This window comes from Botryllus schlosseri, chromosome 15 (genome assembly GCF_051294905.1).
Source record: "Botryllus schlosseri isolate E-star chromosome 15, Bs_hap1, whole genome shotgun sequence".
Taxonomy (NCBI): Eukaryota; Metazoa; Chordata; class Ascidiacea; order Stolidobranchia; family Styelidae; genus Botryllus; species Botryllus schlosseri.
Window position 1 is genome coordinate 10,816,333 of NC_137250.1, and position 16,168 is coordinate 10,832,500.

At 41.8% G+C, this 16,168-nt stretch overlaps 2 protein-coding genes across 2 annotated transcripts; one reads left to right on the forward strand and one right to left on the reverse strand.

Moving 5' to 3' along the window:
• Positions 1-340: 340 nt before the first annotated feature.
• On the reverse strand, positions 341-3,364 carry LOC145457550 (uncharacterized). The gene has a single exon (XM_080335768.1). The coding sequence runs from the start codon at positions 3,352-3,354 to the stop codon at positions 415-417; it is 2,940 nt and encodes a 979-aa protein (XP_080191894.1). The 5' UTR covers positions 3,355-3,364; the 3' UTR covers positions 341-414.
• Positions 3,365-14,719: 11,355 nt separating this feature from the next.
• Positions 14,720-16,107, forward strand: LOC145457723 (non-selective voltage-gated ion channel VDAC2-like). The gene has a single exon (XM_080336000.1). The coding sequence runs from the start codon at positions 14,852-14,854 to the stop codon at positions 15,704-15,706; it is 855 nt and encodes a 284-aa protein (XP_080192126.1). The 5' UTR covers positions 14,720-14,851; the 3' UTR covers positions 15,707-16,107.
• The last annotated feature ends 61 nt before the right edge of the window (positions 16,108-16,168 follow it).

Sequence of the window (16,168 nt, forward strand, 5' to 3'; positions counted from 1 at the left end):
ACGCGGGCGCGAAGCGGAAATGATGCGGTGAGATTCCGGTCGAAATAGCCGCACGTTGTAATCGTGAATGCGATTCACCCAGTTTGGTCGCTCATGAGATAAGCGATTCAATTCAGCGCGTCTTTTGGGCATCGCGGATAGCAGCTTACAGTACATACTTAACTTAACTGGCACTTGGCAGTAGCGTCCTGCGTAGTTCTTGACTGGCAGTTCAATAGACGACAACAATTGCCTTTTCCAGATATATCGTACGATGGATAGTAATTCGAATAGTAAGTATAGCGTACATGCGAGTCTCTTCAATCTGAGTCAATAATACGATATGCAGTTTATGCACTATGTGCTATAATAATAATAATAATAATAACATAATAATTTATAGAGCGCCGAATATAACAATATATCATTACTACACTAGGGCGCTGTACATAAAAGGCAATAAAATATAAAAGTAAAGGATATGTATAAAAGACGAAGTGCATAGTTGTAGGGCGGAATGATTTTGCGTTTGAAAACATATAGCGAGTCACATAGTCTGATAGAAATTGGAAGATTGTTCCACAGAATGGCGGCCGAGGAAGAAAAGGTTCTCTCGCCGTAGGTCGATGTTCTGACTCTTGGAACGGACAAGAGCTTTTGCGACTGAGAACGTAGCGCTCTTCCGGGATTATACATTGTCACTAGCTCACGAAGATACGTTGGTGCACTTCCCTCCATGCATTTGAAGACGTACAGAAGAAGCTTGTATTCAGACCTAAATTTCACGGGTAACCAATGAAGGGATCTAAGAATCGGTGTTACGTGATCACGCTTCCTTGACCTAGTTACCAAACGAGCAGCGATGTTTTGGATCTTTTGTAGCTTGTCGATGCAATTTTGGTTTACCCCGTAAAGCAGAGCATTTCCATAGTCAAGCCGTGATATCACCAGCGACAGTATTATGGCTTTGCATGCATCCTCAGATAGGTAGTTCCTGATTCGACTGATCTTGTGGATATACATGAAACAGATCTTTGATGTATGGTCGATATGTTTTTCCATTGAGAGCATGCCGTCAAAGTGAATACCTAGGTTACGTACACAGGTCTTGGCTTGGATGGTGTCTGGTCCGAATCTGATGGTGAATTGATTGTGGTCGATGGGGCGTCTGGTTAGCGTAAAAATGATGAGTTCAGTTTTCTCTTTGTTTAACTTGAGACGATTTTGTGTCATCCAGAGCTCAATATCAATAAGACATCGCTGCAACTTGGATGACACGCTCTCCCAATCATTGCTGTTTTTCATAAGACCGTAGACCTGTGTATCATCCGCGTAGCAATGGTGGAAGAAACCATGGCGACGGCAAATATCTCCAACTGGCTTCGTGTACATGAGGTAGAGCAATGGGCCGAGAACAGAACCCTGTGGTACGCCTGATTCGATTTGAATCTCTGACGAACGGACACCATCCACAGATACGCACTGCATTCGATCTTTCAAATAGGATTTTACCCATTCTAATGCCACGCCGGAGATTCCGAATACATGATGGAGCCGTTCCACCAATAGAACGTGGTCGATTACATCGAAGGCAGCGGAGAGATCCAGCATTATCAGAGCGACCATGTTTCCGTTGTCGAGGGCAGAAGCAATGTCATTGTGGACGCGTAACGTTGCTGTTTTAGTCGAGTGGCCGGCACGATATGCCGATTGATTCATGTCGTGAAGATCGTACTCGGTCACATGGTCCACAATGCGTTTGGCGACAACCTTTTCCAGAAGTTTTGAGAGATGCGGAAGCTGCGATATCGGTCGATAGTTTTGCATCAGATCGTGGTCAAGAGTGTTCTTCTTCAGGAGTGGGGTCACCACAGCTCGCTTAAAGCATTGCGGTACCACGCCGTCTAACAGCGACCGATTTATGATTTCGACGACCAGAATCGCCAAGTCGGAGAAACATTCCATGAGAATCCAAGTTGGTATAGGATCAAGATCGCATGTCTTTGGTCGTGTACCAGATATGAGCTCTTTAATCTCATCAACATTAGTAGGCGATAGATTATCCAGAGCGGCACCGTTGAAATTTTCATCGTTTGTTTGTCCTTCTGATCGGTGTCGGTTGCCTTGCTGAGCAAGCAAAAATTGTCTGATAGAGCCCACCTTGTCACGGAAAAACGTGTTAAATGAGTTTGCCAGACTTAGTGACGATGGATGATTCGATGGTAGTTTGACTGAGCTCGATTCTGCGAGGAGGTTTTTCGTTACGCTGAAAAGTTTCTTCTTGTTATCTTTGCATTCCATTATCAAGTTGTTGTAGTAGCTAGATTTTGCTTTGACTATCATTCTGATCACCCGAGTGCATTGTTCTTGGTACATCTGTCTATGGACGACTAGTTTAGAAGCTCTCCACTGACGTTCAAGTTTTCTCCGCAGTCTTTTCGCGGTCCTGATGTCATTGTTAAACCAGGGTGAGCAGCGCAAGACAATTGATTTCGTGATCGGTGGAGAGTGCTTATCAATTATCAGGCGAAGCTGCTGATTGTAGTTTCGAAGCAGGACTTCACTCAAGTCGTCGTAAGATTGGAGTTTGACGTTATCTCTGATGTCTTTTGAGATATTTGCAATCGATGCAGTCGAAAACTTACGAAACGTTACCGTTTTTCTGTCTCGCTGCAGTTTGTTGCTGTTCAGCAGAGCTTTCACTGCGAAATGATCACACGAGCTGTTGCCATTTGCGTCAGTTTCGCACGCATCGAATACAGTTGGCGCGTCATGCAAGATCTTTGATCCTTCGCGGGTGATCAGCACATCAAGAGTGTGTCCCGATTTGTGCGTAGGCCCGGCGACATGTTGTTCCAGTCCATGTAGATTTAGCTGACGGTTAAATTGACACGCATCCTTGTTTTCAGCATCATCCAAGTGAAAGTTCAAATCACCCACAATCATAACCTCGTGTGAGTCGAGCAATATTGCTTCGAGGTATGAAGCCCACTCTTCGAAAAACTTGGCGGTGCTTAGCCCGTTTGTCTTGGAAGGTGGCGGGCGATATATCACATGTAGGTGGAGAACGAAACTGGACAATGAGATTTTTGTTGAGAGGAATTCGAACTGTGTGATAGGACATCCGTTCCATGATATGCTTTTCGCCTGCGTTGCCTCTTTGAAAACTAGAGCTACTCCTCCGCCACGTCGGCCTAGGCGAGGCTTATGAATGACGTCGAAATTCGGTGGAAGCAGCTCCTGTATTGATTGGTTATCTGTTGCAGATCCAAGCCAAGTTTCAGTCAACGCCAACATATCAGTGTCTTGAGAGAGGATAAGCTCGTGAATCGAAGTGAGCTTGTTGTTGATAGAGCGGCAGTTCAAGCTTATCATCGAGGTCGTCTTCTGAGATTTACGTCCAGATCGTCTTCCGCGTGAGGTTGGATGAATCCTGTTGATGTGTAGGATCTTCACACGCTTCCACGTTTCTTTGCTTATTTTCAGAAACGGCATCGAGTTGCGTAAGTCTAGTAGTTGCTGTCTATCTATCATTCTTTCAAGCTATCCTTTGACTATGCAGTTTGCTTGAATACTTATTTCGTCGGCGTGCAGCTAAAATAAAAGCGCTTCCGTGCAAAGAAGTCTTGATTAGGCTCGGAGCTCCGCGATGGACTATACCAGCGATAAGTCACGTGATATAGCACTATACCATAAAAGATAGGAGAGAGAGGGAGCCAGAGCTTCCACAAGGGGTTCTCTGGAGGTGAAGACACACATTCAACTCACATATATGATTGGTGACGATATCCTCGTCTTGGCCACCATTGGTTGCAGACATTTACGCCCGATCAGTAGTCAAACTGCGACTGCTGTGGTGGTACGTCGTGTGCAATGGCGTGAGCAGGAGAGGATGGGTTTCGAAATCGCAACCAGTTATTCTGAAATGCCAATTCCAATTCCAAATCCAATATAGGTATAAGCTCATTTGTAATCAAGCAATTGGTATCAAGCTTGCTGTTCGACCGAACAAGACGATGACACTTTACAAGGTGAAGCCTCACATTTCTGAAATGGTATCTCGAAAGTGAACAGCAGATTTGGGATGAACATTCATTATAATGTTTGTGTGGAAATCATATTTCAATTGCTCTGACACAGTTAATTTTCCACACCAGTAATACATACTAATGTATTAGATATGTAGTTAGCAGAGGTGGTCAAAGTAGTCAAGAAAGCTACTCAAGTAGAAGTAGAAGTAGCGACGAACAATACTACTCAAGTACGAGTAGAAGTACTTCTTCCATAAGCAACATAAAACTACAAGTAGAAGTAGAATTGACTGACTTTAAAAGTACTCAAGTAAGTAAGTAGTTGTGAAAACGATCCAAATTCGTTCTCATGGATTGTAAAATGGTGCAAATTGAGCTATGCGAAAGGTGACGAGCTTGATTCATATTGATGCATGCCAACAGGTATCCAATTTTCTATATATTTTCCGGAAATTAACCCTTTTAAAATCTGATTCCGTATACGGAATCGGTCAACTTCATCTGACCCTATCTTTATTTGGCTACGCCCTATAGCAGACCTGGGCAAAGTGCGGCCCGCGGGCCAAATGCGGCCCGCCGAGCGATTCTGTGCGGCCCGCGAAAGGTTGCTTGAAATTTGAAATATCAAACCATAGGATGTATAAACTGAACCGGAAATTCGTTTACTATCAAGCCTGTTCATTAACATACCGTGATTACGCACTTACGCAGCCTATACGTACGTCACATGCCTAATCCAGATTCAAAGTAAAGTCAATGTAGCAAATTATGCCGTTAGAATTAAAGTCACAAGAAGTCACCAAACCTTCTTTGTTGCGATTGTCACATTACGCATTACACGATCTGTGTTTCAAATTGTTACGTGATGTGTTTCCAAATCCATATTCGTGAAACAAGTGAATCAGTGCCCATGATTTATATGAATATATCACCACCCATAAAGGATGTCAAAAAAGAAAGCCGAAAGTTGAAATTCAAAGATGGTTATTAACTGCAACCTTGGCTAAACAACAAGGCCATTTCGGCAAGCTGCACAGCACACTTCTCGGAAACCAGCTACCAAGGCAATAAGCTGTATATTATCCTCAGGAATGTAACTCCCGCACCCCAAACCCCCCAATTGGGTGGCGACCTCGACGGGCGCTCAAAATAATTTCGTGAATGTACTTAAATTATAGGGTATTTTTTGAAAATTTATGCAACTTCATTCAAATTTTTCTCGCGCTCCGCGCGACTTAGAGATCATTGGTTTTTAGAAATGGGCATTTCGGCGTTAGCCATTACCGCGTCACGACGCACCAAGATAAATGAACTTTAGGACAACACGGGATTCCGAGAAGGCACTGCAATTGCAACTGCTGATCAAATTAACCAAGTCAGGGGAAAACAGCTCGACAGCGAGAAAACCTTGGCCGAAAAGGACTGCACTTATGTGTGGCGAGATAGCGCAGTGGTATAATCCGCGGCTGTAACACCAATGGGTGCGGGTTCGAGTCCGACCGAGGTCGACTTCCGAATTACGATACCTAAGTGTGGGAGGTGTACCTATAGGCTCCTCTTCGCCACCTCATCCGCGTCAGCGGTGTCTTACAAAAGCCTAGAGGTGGGCCGTGCTATAAGTTGGCAGTTACGGAAAATAAGAAGAATATCGGCTTGGTGTAAATAACCATAGTAGTTGACAAACACCATGAATACCAAAAAAAAACAGCCCTTATGTTGACTGAAAACCACGAAGTCCAATTGTCCATAGGCAATATTTGCCAGTGAAGAAATACCAATCGGGAATCGGGTGCGTCTTTTTAGTTTGGTACGCTTTGGCGATTTCAATATCTTTTCACATAACAGAAGGGAGGTCACGAAATAACATGGAACGAAGTAATTATACCAACGGGCCGTCCGGAATATTTCCAAGACAGTAGCGGTAAAACTGAGTAGGCCACTACGTGGGCTGAGAGAGGTTAAAAAATATAGCAATACATTTGCAATTACCTATATTATTGACGGATTGAATAATGAATCGTGAAAAAATTCCACGCTTCGCGCGATTAGGGCATAAACGTTGTAAATTAGTGTATACAAGACATCTCGTGCATCCTGCATCTCGATGGCGGCTGGTCTGGGGGCGAAGCCACCAGGTGCTTGGTTTAGAACTCTATGGGGGGGGCAAGACCAACGTTTTGGGGGATGAAGACGGGTTGTTTCGGCCATTCCAAATACATTTTAATTTATTGATAGAAAAACGCGGATAGGGGTTTAAAGAGAGTTCAAAATGTATCATGTTTAACATTGTTTCAAAATATGACGGAAAATAAATATTTTTGGGGTAATTAACCGTCACTTTGTCATTCCCAATATCAACACATCCACTGAGCATCAATTCGTGCAATTCACTGCTTTCAATTTAGAAATAAAATCAATACGGTGGATACTCTAAAATTTCTTACTCGGCTCGCCAACATATTTCTGCTTCTCATTTGGCCCGCGGGGAAAAATAATTGCCCACCCTTGTCCTATAGGCTTCATTTTTGTTTGTAGGGAAAGCTAGCAATCTTCTGATTTATATGATACCTAATTCGAAGGTATAAGGCATGACAATTTTCGAGCACCGACGATCTTACATAAGGAGTTCGGCCGAAAATACGCATGCAGAAAAAAGTGGTTATCACCAAATATTTCCAGCTATTTTCCGAGTGGGAAATCTAGTCAGACATTCTGCCAGAACATTAGAAGTCGACTTGTACGGTGTTTTGTGTAATTTCTCACCGTTTCAAACATCAAAACTTGTTCTTGGGAGTATTCTGAAGGAATCTGGTAATTGTGGTCATGCTTCGGTGATTTTCAAGAACATAGTTAAGTTCGTGACCGAATATGAGTCATAAACTGGTTTACTATGCCTGCAAATGGCTGGATACGACAAGAGAAACTATACCACGTTGTTTCATGCCATTAACTGGGCGGTAGGGGTCCAATTCGGAATTGATCTTGAATTTGACCATTATGACCACTTACTGACCACGCCCATATGTAAATTTTTTATGTATTTTTGATTTTCGATAACTGGCGAGATAGGTTATGCGTCCGGCTTCTCGAGCGGTAGGTCGTGGGTTCGATCCCCGGCCGGGTCATACCAAAGACTCGAAAAATGGTATCCACAGCTATCCTGCTAGGCGCTCAGCAATCACGGATAGCATGGAGGAGAAAAAAAAACGGGGGCGTAGACTAGATGACCTCATGGGGCCGTATCGCAACTCCGTCGCCAAAAGCATCTCGATGGTGCAGGCGAGAAAGAATATCATATCTCTCTCTCTCTCTCTCTCTGGCGAGCGGTGCGGTTTACGGCAATGGTTGACGGCTTGTTTGAAACCTGGCAACGGTGGCTACGCACTCATGCATCATTTTTGACTCTCTGGTGCTCTCCTGGTCTTGAAAAATAGGAGCGAGAAAGAGATTTTTTTAGAGAAAAAGTTTGTTTATTTAGTCTTATAAAAAACCCTAGACATGTTCTTAGGGTGTCGATCGAGGGCGGAAACTAACCGAGCGAGATAGTGTAATGGTTATGCGTCCGGCTTCTCGAGCGGTAGGTCGTGGGTTCGATCCCCGGCCGGGTCATACCAAATACTCGAAAAATGGTATCCGCAGCTATCCTGCTAGGCGCTCAGCAATCACGGATAGCATGGAGGAGAAAAAAAACGGGGGCGCAGACTAGATGACCTCATGGGGCCGTAGCGCAACTCCGTCGCCAAAAGCATCTCGATGGTGCAGGCGAGAAAGAATATCATATCTCTCTCTCTCTCTCTCTGGCGAGCGGTGCGGTTTACGGCAATGGTTAACGGCTTGTTTGAAACCTGGCAACGGTGCATCATTTTTGACTCTCTGGTGCTCTCCTGGTCTTGAAAAATAGGAGCGAGAAAGAGATTTTTTAGAGAAAAAGTTTGTTTATTTAGTCTTATAAAAAACCCTAGACATGTTCTTAGGGTGTCGATCGAGGGCGGAAACGGTAGAGGGATATAGTGCGCACACTTTTAAACTGAAACAGCCCAGAGTTAAGTCTTGCTGAGGTCACGGTATGAATTTGAAAAGTGATGGTCAGTTTCGCGAAAACTGACCAGATTTCAAAAGGGTTAAAGGCATTACTACACTTGCTTTTATACTTCAACATGTATGTTATCCAGACAAAAGAACTGATATTAATTATAACTCAAAGTATATGATACTAGGAATTAAAAGTAAAATGTAAACACTACTTCTAAAAGTCGAACATGTATTTCATGCCTTTAGTTAGGGTTGCAATGACTCGAGTCATGACTCGACTCGAATCACGATTTTTTGATGACTCGACTTGACTCGAGTCATTTTCTTAAAAATGAAAAATGATTCGACTCGAGTAAATTTGTGTATTGACTCGACTTGTACTCGAGTCATTGCGCATGACTCGGAGTCCGAGTCTCGGACCAAGTCATATGACTCGAGACTGGGTCTACCAAGACAGGCATTTCATTGCAATTTCGAAGAATAGTAAAGTTATCACACTATAATTATTTTGTCTATCAGTACTAATACTTGAAAATGCTACCAGAAACTGTTATAAGTGAGGAAAATTAGCATATTATAAATGCGAACCATTCGATATCACCAAACAGAGTAATAAAAAGTGGGTTTAACAAGACTTTAACTGGAAACTGAGCAGTCAACACAATAACTTGGACTCGAACTCGAGTCAAAACACTATGACTCGGACTCGACACTCTACTCCGTAACTTGGACTCGGACTTGACTCGGTACTGAATTGAAAATCACTCGACTTGACTCGAGTCAAAAGTATAAAAGTGAGATTGACTTGTGACTTGGAGCCTTGTGACTTGGTTACAACCCTGCCTTTAGTCCAGAAAGTTTCAAAGGTGATATGCTAAAACAGCTCTTAAACTAAAAACAAGTCAGAGTCCACTTTTCCAGATTAGGACACGCCCTGGACATGCTAGATTACGATATGACAAGTAAATACTAGATTGCGAAACATCAGTTTCAAACGTCATGATGAGCCATATATACTGTGATGAATTATTTCATATGGGCGAAGGACGACAATGTGGTGAAACGGAACCACGCCAACCCGCGACCTAAATTATATTCACCGATACTTTCGTGAAATCATACTGGTCACTCCGTATCCACTGCACGCGAAGCGCGACGAAAATTCTTCGTTTACTCAACGTTTATGAAAATTAAATGTTGATACTCCGTGAAAACAGCCCCGAAATTTCTCAGGCTATCTTCCTGATTGGAAGATTGAACTACTTCTACTTGACAAACTGAAAATAGCGAAAAGTAAGTAAGTAGATCACAAAATATTACGAAGTAGTAGAAGTAGCGAAAATCAGATCTACTTGAGTAAGTACCAGAAGTAGAAGAAAACTACTTGAGTACTTCGAAAAAGTAGAAGTACTTCGTTACTGACCACCTCTAGTAGTTAGATGTATGTGTGTTTGTTTGTTTGTGGTATTCATGGGGTTTGTCGACTACTATGGTCATGGTCATTTTACACCAGATAGTTGGACGTGTGTGTGCACTGTGCATTGTGGTAGATTTTTGTTTCTATGACTCCTTCGAAAATTTGGCGTTCCGCGAAGGCCTGCTGATTAGCGTAAATGTTCCGCGGGTAAGAAAAGGTTAAGAACCACTGATATTTATACTGAATGCTGATACACATATATCGTGTATAATACAAGGGTCGGCAACCCCTGGCACACAATATTATTTTCATGGAACGCCAACTGGTTTGAAACACGATATATTATAACCCTGTTTCTTGCAAAAAGTGAAACGAAAGTTTTTACAATGAAAAGTCATGACGCCATCGGAATGCGAATCAATTCTGCCTAGTCTTCTTGAAAGTTAGTTCGAAAGTATCGACAAATCCTATGTGATAAGGTGTAACGTGTAGACGTACTCAATGGTTCTAACACTTTTTATACCACGGCCCAAAAGTGAGTTTTATGAACATCTCGCTCTCGACCCAAGCATCGAAATTAAAGCGTTTCTAATGTTGGTATGCTATACGCTGATATGTATACTTGTACATGTACAGTACAATGTACAAGTACAGGTATAACATAGAGAAGGTGCAGACAAACAGTTGTACGCTTCGCAGTTGTATGGAACATGATGCGTTAAAAAAGAAATCGTTGATTTAGTCAGGTTGATGTCATTTCAATTTCCCCTAGTATTTTTATTGCACGACTTGTTTTATTCTGTTCTATGAGTACATCGATATTTTCAATTTTTCTCTATATATCACGAACTCCTTATATTGCAGCAAATTTTGGAGCTCACGGAACCCTGCATCAAAATCTGTGATATGATTTCACAAAACCAAGCACTGGAAATTAACATGTGTCCTTGTGCTAATATTCGGCACGGGACCGTGAATATGCCGCACACCACACACCTCTCAATTCGGGGGGGGGGGGGGCAAGACCGAAAGATGACCAAAATCATATTGAAAATCAACATAAAGTAGAGTCTTCAGGGGCGGATTTTATTTTTATCACAAATCAGCATACAAGAGTGCAGCGGTTCTCAACCGGGGGTCCGCGACACCTCCAAATTTGCAAAATGGTTGAGACCCTAATTTTGTATTATTTTTTTAATTATAGAAATCACAAGGCAGTTTCGCTTCATGACTATGCTAACACTTCAGGACTCACTTAAACAGAATGGCCGCCTGAGATTAAATATTCTACTGTGTAAACTCATTTCAATTGCCAAATTGCCCATAACCTAATGAGTACTAATGCAAGCATATTGCTGTTAAGTAGTTGAGAGACATTTTGTATGGGTTTTGGAAAACATTGTTTCCAAAAATCAATTTTCGCCAGTGATATACAGAATAGCTTCAACATGAGCTGCAAGACAGAAATGACGAGGCTGGACAAGTGGACATTGTGGTCCGTGAACAAATACGCATGCGACAGAAAAGCAAGTGACATTTACGCATGGCGACTTGTTAATGGCGACGCGTGAGCATGTGACACTCACACACGGCGACTTTTAATCATGACGATGGCTGAGTATATGGACGGGATTGGACGCATTCGCATGGGTTATGAATAAAATAGTATTTACGGAGACCAATTCTTTAATTATTATTTATATTACCGTAAATACTATTTTATTCAAATCCAAATTTTTCGACGGCAATAACTCCGCTTCCACTGGTTGGAATTGAACTAAATTTGGTGAACATCGTTTCTATAGAAAACCTAACACTTTCATGGGGTGAACAGAAAATTTTCAATTTTTTTTATTTTTATATAATAAATAGACATTTTCTTCTCATGTAGCAATGCGGCTACTGGTTGGAATTGAACCAAATTTGGTGTGTAGGCTTAAATTTGGTAACCTAACAATTTTATCAAGTAGCCAGTACGATTTGAGTAAAAAAGTCATTTTTAAAGATCCCTATATTGTATAGCAATTGCTTTTATGGTAACGAAGAGCGAAAAGGTACAGGGTGTTATTCAGACGAATTGGATCACCAGCCTTCCGCGTATTAGAACGCAAAATCAGAGCGTATATTCGGTCTAACTAATCATTGACATGGATATTTGGCAACTGTACAGTGTACATACCCGCAGTGATAATAGTGAACTATATTGTATCACTCTAAAAACTTCCAATACCGGATTAAGTCGACTCCACTGAATTCGCAAAAGTGGATGTTGTGTATGGCTGTTATGGATATGAATAAAGATTCTCTCTCTCTCTATCTCTCTCTCTCTCTCTCTCTCTCTCTCCCTCTCTCTCTCTCTCTCTCTCTCTCTCTCTCTCTCTCTCTCTCTCTCTCTTATATGTCCATTAAAATCCGTTTCTCGATATTTTAGCCATGTGTGATGGGATTATACCCAGAGGTGTCATCGGAAGAGGTACGCATTATTATTACAGTCACCATCACCAATATTTGTAGAAATAGATTTTCGGCACTTGTTCATTGTTCCTATATCAAATCGACGGCGCGGATTCTCAAGACGTGAACGCAGATTTCGCTTTGAAATGATAGAAGTCTTCTGTTACATAAACAGTGTGATGTGATTTTCATGAAAAGTTAGTTTGTTGCTGTTTATCACTAGCCCACACTCTTTTTGTGTATTCACACCCAAAGGGTGGCACACGTAAACAGAACCTAACTCGGAATTTTATCTAGGCCATGGATCTTACGCGCCTACATGCACACCGTCCTACGTTCCTATATTTGCATGTATAATTTGGATTAAAACATTGTAACCGATTTATACCGTGGTATAACTCAGAGATAGATTCAGCTTTGGTGTGTCATCGGTGTAAATTGACACCCTTATATCAGGGGTGTTACCTGGGTGGAAATACACACTCTTTTCGCTACGATTTTACAGTTAATATGGGCAGTGTGCACACAACATATGACAGCTGCACGATTGTTGAGCTAAATTTGAACTAAAACTTGTGGGGTCCGCGGCAGTTCATGACGGTTCAATGCGGTCCGCGAAGACAAAAAGGTGGCGAACCACTGAAATAGAGTCTTCTGGCTCGGATATCGTGATTTTAATATAATCGCTGGGTTATATTTTTCATCTGAACAAGTCACACACAATGTACAATGCGATAAGACACAATGCGATGTAATGAACGGATAGGAGGATGTCGACGACACGCATGCAGTTGCGATCCTTTTAACATAACATAGCATAACATCCCCCTCGGCCTAGAGTGCCGATGTCACAGAGGACATTTTCAAAAACCTGAAAAGGGAGGACAAATCCTCCTAAAAGAGGACGTATGGTAACCCTAGCCAAAACGACTTGAAGTAGTCTTTTAATCAAACACCCACCTTGGCCTGTAGAGCAGCGGTGTAAAACATCCGGCCGCGGGCCGCATCTCGCCCGCAAGGTAATTCTGAGTAAATTGGAAAAGTATCGTAGGATAGTCCAGCACATTTTTATTAATAAATACTTTGACATAAATAATTATAACTCGTCGAACATGTTCAGTTCACAGGCCAAAAACATATCTCGGCGGAGTGCAAATTGCACATCATGCACACTGGATGCAAGAAAGAATAACATAAAAGGAAGCTACAAAAATGAATGCTGCATGTGTCGGTAGGCGAGGTCGATATGTCAGATTGTGGTCCGGCAATCTTGACTATATAGTATTGATTCAGTAAAAATTGCTTGTATTTCGATTTGAATGTGGCCAATTGAAAATACTCAACGACTGTCGGATAGCCGGCGAGATGTTGTTCCACGATACTTGATGTCCTAATTATCGTATGGCTCGACACCATTTCACCAGATTATTTTCTCACATTTTGGAAATAAACACCAGTTATAACTAGGGCTGGGCAAATTCGAGTACCTGAGTGATTCGATTCTGAATCACGCATTATGCTTCGAGTCGAGTCGAGTATTCGAGTATCACTCAGTATGACGTCATAACATAATGTAATATGTCAAAGTTCAAATATGTACCTTTTATGCCACCACAAAGAATATATGCCTTGTTATCAATCACATTAACCATATTTAGTGTTTCTTCGATCATATCGATTTCGTTGCACTCTGTGACAATGTTGTGGGATGATCATGACTTCGGAAATGTGGTATTTCCAGTAACATTCGTAGCTTTGTACTAGTACTTTATACCCTTTTTGTATGCGGCGGTGCGGCCAATCAAGGTTTTATGACTTCCGCAGTAGAAAATAGTATCGAAGCTATAATTTTTGTTCATAAATTAACTTTCAGTGGCGAGGAGCGTGTAATTTCAATACTCGAAAAATTCGTCTTTTCCTACTCGACTCGAGTCATTAAAATGAATACTCGATTCAGATTCGAGTACTCGAATCATTGTGCCCGACCCTAGTTATAACCAGAGTGAGGGGGCGAAGTATCAGTTCCACTGCGGTCATTGCCCCGAATATTTCAATGACTTCTTTGTCTCGGAATTAAAAGCGCACAAGTGCGACACACTCGCGTACGTGCGTCCAGGTCGTCCAATTATCATATGATCAACCGAAAAGATCATCACTATATCAAATATGCCGGACCTGACGTGTGGAACAATATCCCGCGGGCTATCCGACAGTCGACGAGCAAGTCCATCGTCCACATTCAAATCGAAATATAAGCAATTTCTAGTAAATAAATCCTGCTCCGACCTCAAGATTACCGGACCACGGTCTGGCATATCGATCTCGCCTTTTGTGACATGCCACCTAATTTTGTCCATTGCTTTTCTATATTATCTAATTCTTTTCCTTTTCATTCAGTGTCCAATGTGCATGCCTTGCCTACTCTTTACATCGCCTGGGCCAAGGTGGGTGTCTGGTTTGAAAGACTACTCAAAGTCGTTTCGAAACCTTTCTATAATTTGATTGTATCGCAATTGCTTTTACCTCAGTACGTATATCTAGTCAATGGTTTGCGTATTACAAAAAATTCGATGACGGTCAAGAATCTTCGGATTTCCATTGCAGCCAATATAAAAGACACAATATAAAAGGACGTAGTTGTGGTGATATAGTAGTATAAACTTTAAATTTTTAGTCAAGTACGACAATGGTACATTACCGGTCAATCACCATGAGACATAAGTCGAGCAAAGCTCAGTGGCAAAACTTGACAAAAACGTTTGCTACGCCCGACATCATCATAGAGCCAATAATACATTATCTTTGAATATAATTTTCACGCTCTATTGAGCGTTTTGTCCGTTCGACATTGGCGTGGACTAGCGGTAGCATTTCTTTTGCACACGGTGAAGTGAAGGTTTGGATTGTGTCGTCAGTTCATAATTTGTATCTCGCAGTCATGTCTAAAGTTCCACCAACATACGGAGATCTCGGCAAATCTGCCCGTGACCTCTTTGATAAAGGCTACAACTATGGCACGAGGAAAGTAGACTTCAAAACTAAATCTGCATCTGGAGTCGAGTTCACAGTGAAGGGATCTTCGCCCACTGCGTCGGGAGCATTCAAAGGAACTCTCGAAACCAAATACAAAAGACCCTCCTCTGGCGTGACCTTTACTGAGAAATGGAGCACCGACAATGTGTTATCAAGTGAACTTGCTGTGGAAGACCAGTTGGCGAAAGGATTGAAAAATACGTTGTGCACCTCCTGGTCGCCAAACACGGGTAAACGATCTGGTACATTCAAGACTGCATACAAACGCGACTACGCCCATGTTAACTTCGATACTGATTTGAGTTTGAGTGGTCCGCTAATTCAAGCTTCCGCCGTATTCGGCTGCGAAAATTGGCTTGCTGGATTTCAATACGCATTTGATGTATCGAAATCTCAAGCTACAAAAGCCAACTTGGCCGTGGGCTACACTGATAATGACATCCAACTACTCACTACAGTGGTTGACCTGTGTGAGTTCCATGGCAGTGTCTTTCAGCAGATCAACAATGATTTGTCCACCGGTATTCAGCTGAACTGGACAAGTGGTCAGAGCAACAACGGATTTGCTGTGGCAACCAAATATAACTGCTCTGCGGAAGGTACTGTTAATGCAAAGGTCAACAACCAAGGTCAGATTGGATTCGGTTATACTCATAAGCTCGGAGATGGTGTCAAATTGAACCTATCTACACTCCTGGAAGGCAAGAATTTCAATGCTGGTGGCCACCAAGTGGGACTTGGACTTGAATTTGAAGTATAGAATTGGTATATATGAGTGCGATGTTTTGCTGTATGTTAAGTGTACGTTGATTGTATTCATTCTCCGACAGCAACATTTCGAACTAACTTAGGTTAACGAAAATTCATAGTTTCATCCGCTAACTTGTATATATACAATGATACATGGTAAAAATCGGTAATTTGCATTTATTTTATATTGCTGAAAATTATATGTCATTAATTGTGACATTTACAATATCATGGTTTACCAAGATTTTGACTTATTACCGATCTGTCTGAATAATTGTATGCATTGATACTAATTATTGATATTTGATGAATGCAATTAAACTTCACTTGTGCGAACGGTTAAAATATTGGATAAATTGTGTCTGTTTTTGGGTAACTCGCAGATAGTGAAATAAAATATTCTGCATTCAGGTGATATTGTGATATAGCGAGTATTTTCTATTTACTTTGAGGTTTTAAGTCGTTGGATACG

Coding starts and splice junctions, on each gene's coding strand:
- LOC145457550 (XM_080335768.1), bottom strand. CDS start 3,354: ATGATAAGCTTGAACTGCCGCTCTATCAACAACAAGCTCACTTCGATT.
- LOC145457723 (XM_080336000.1), top strand. CDS start 14,852: ATGTCTAAAGTTCCACCAACATACGGAGATCTCGGCAAATCTGCCCGT.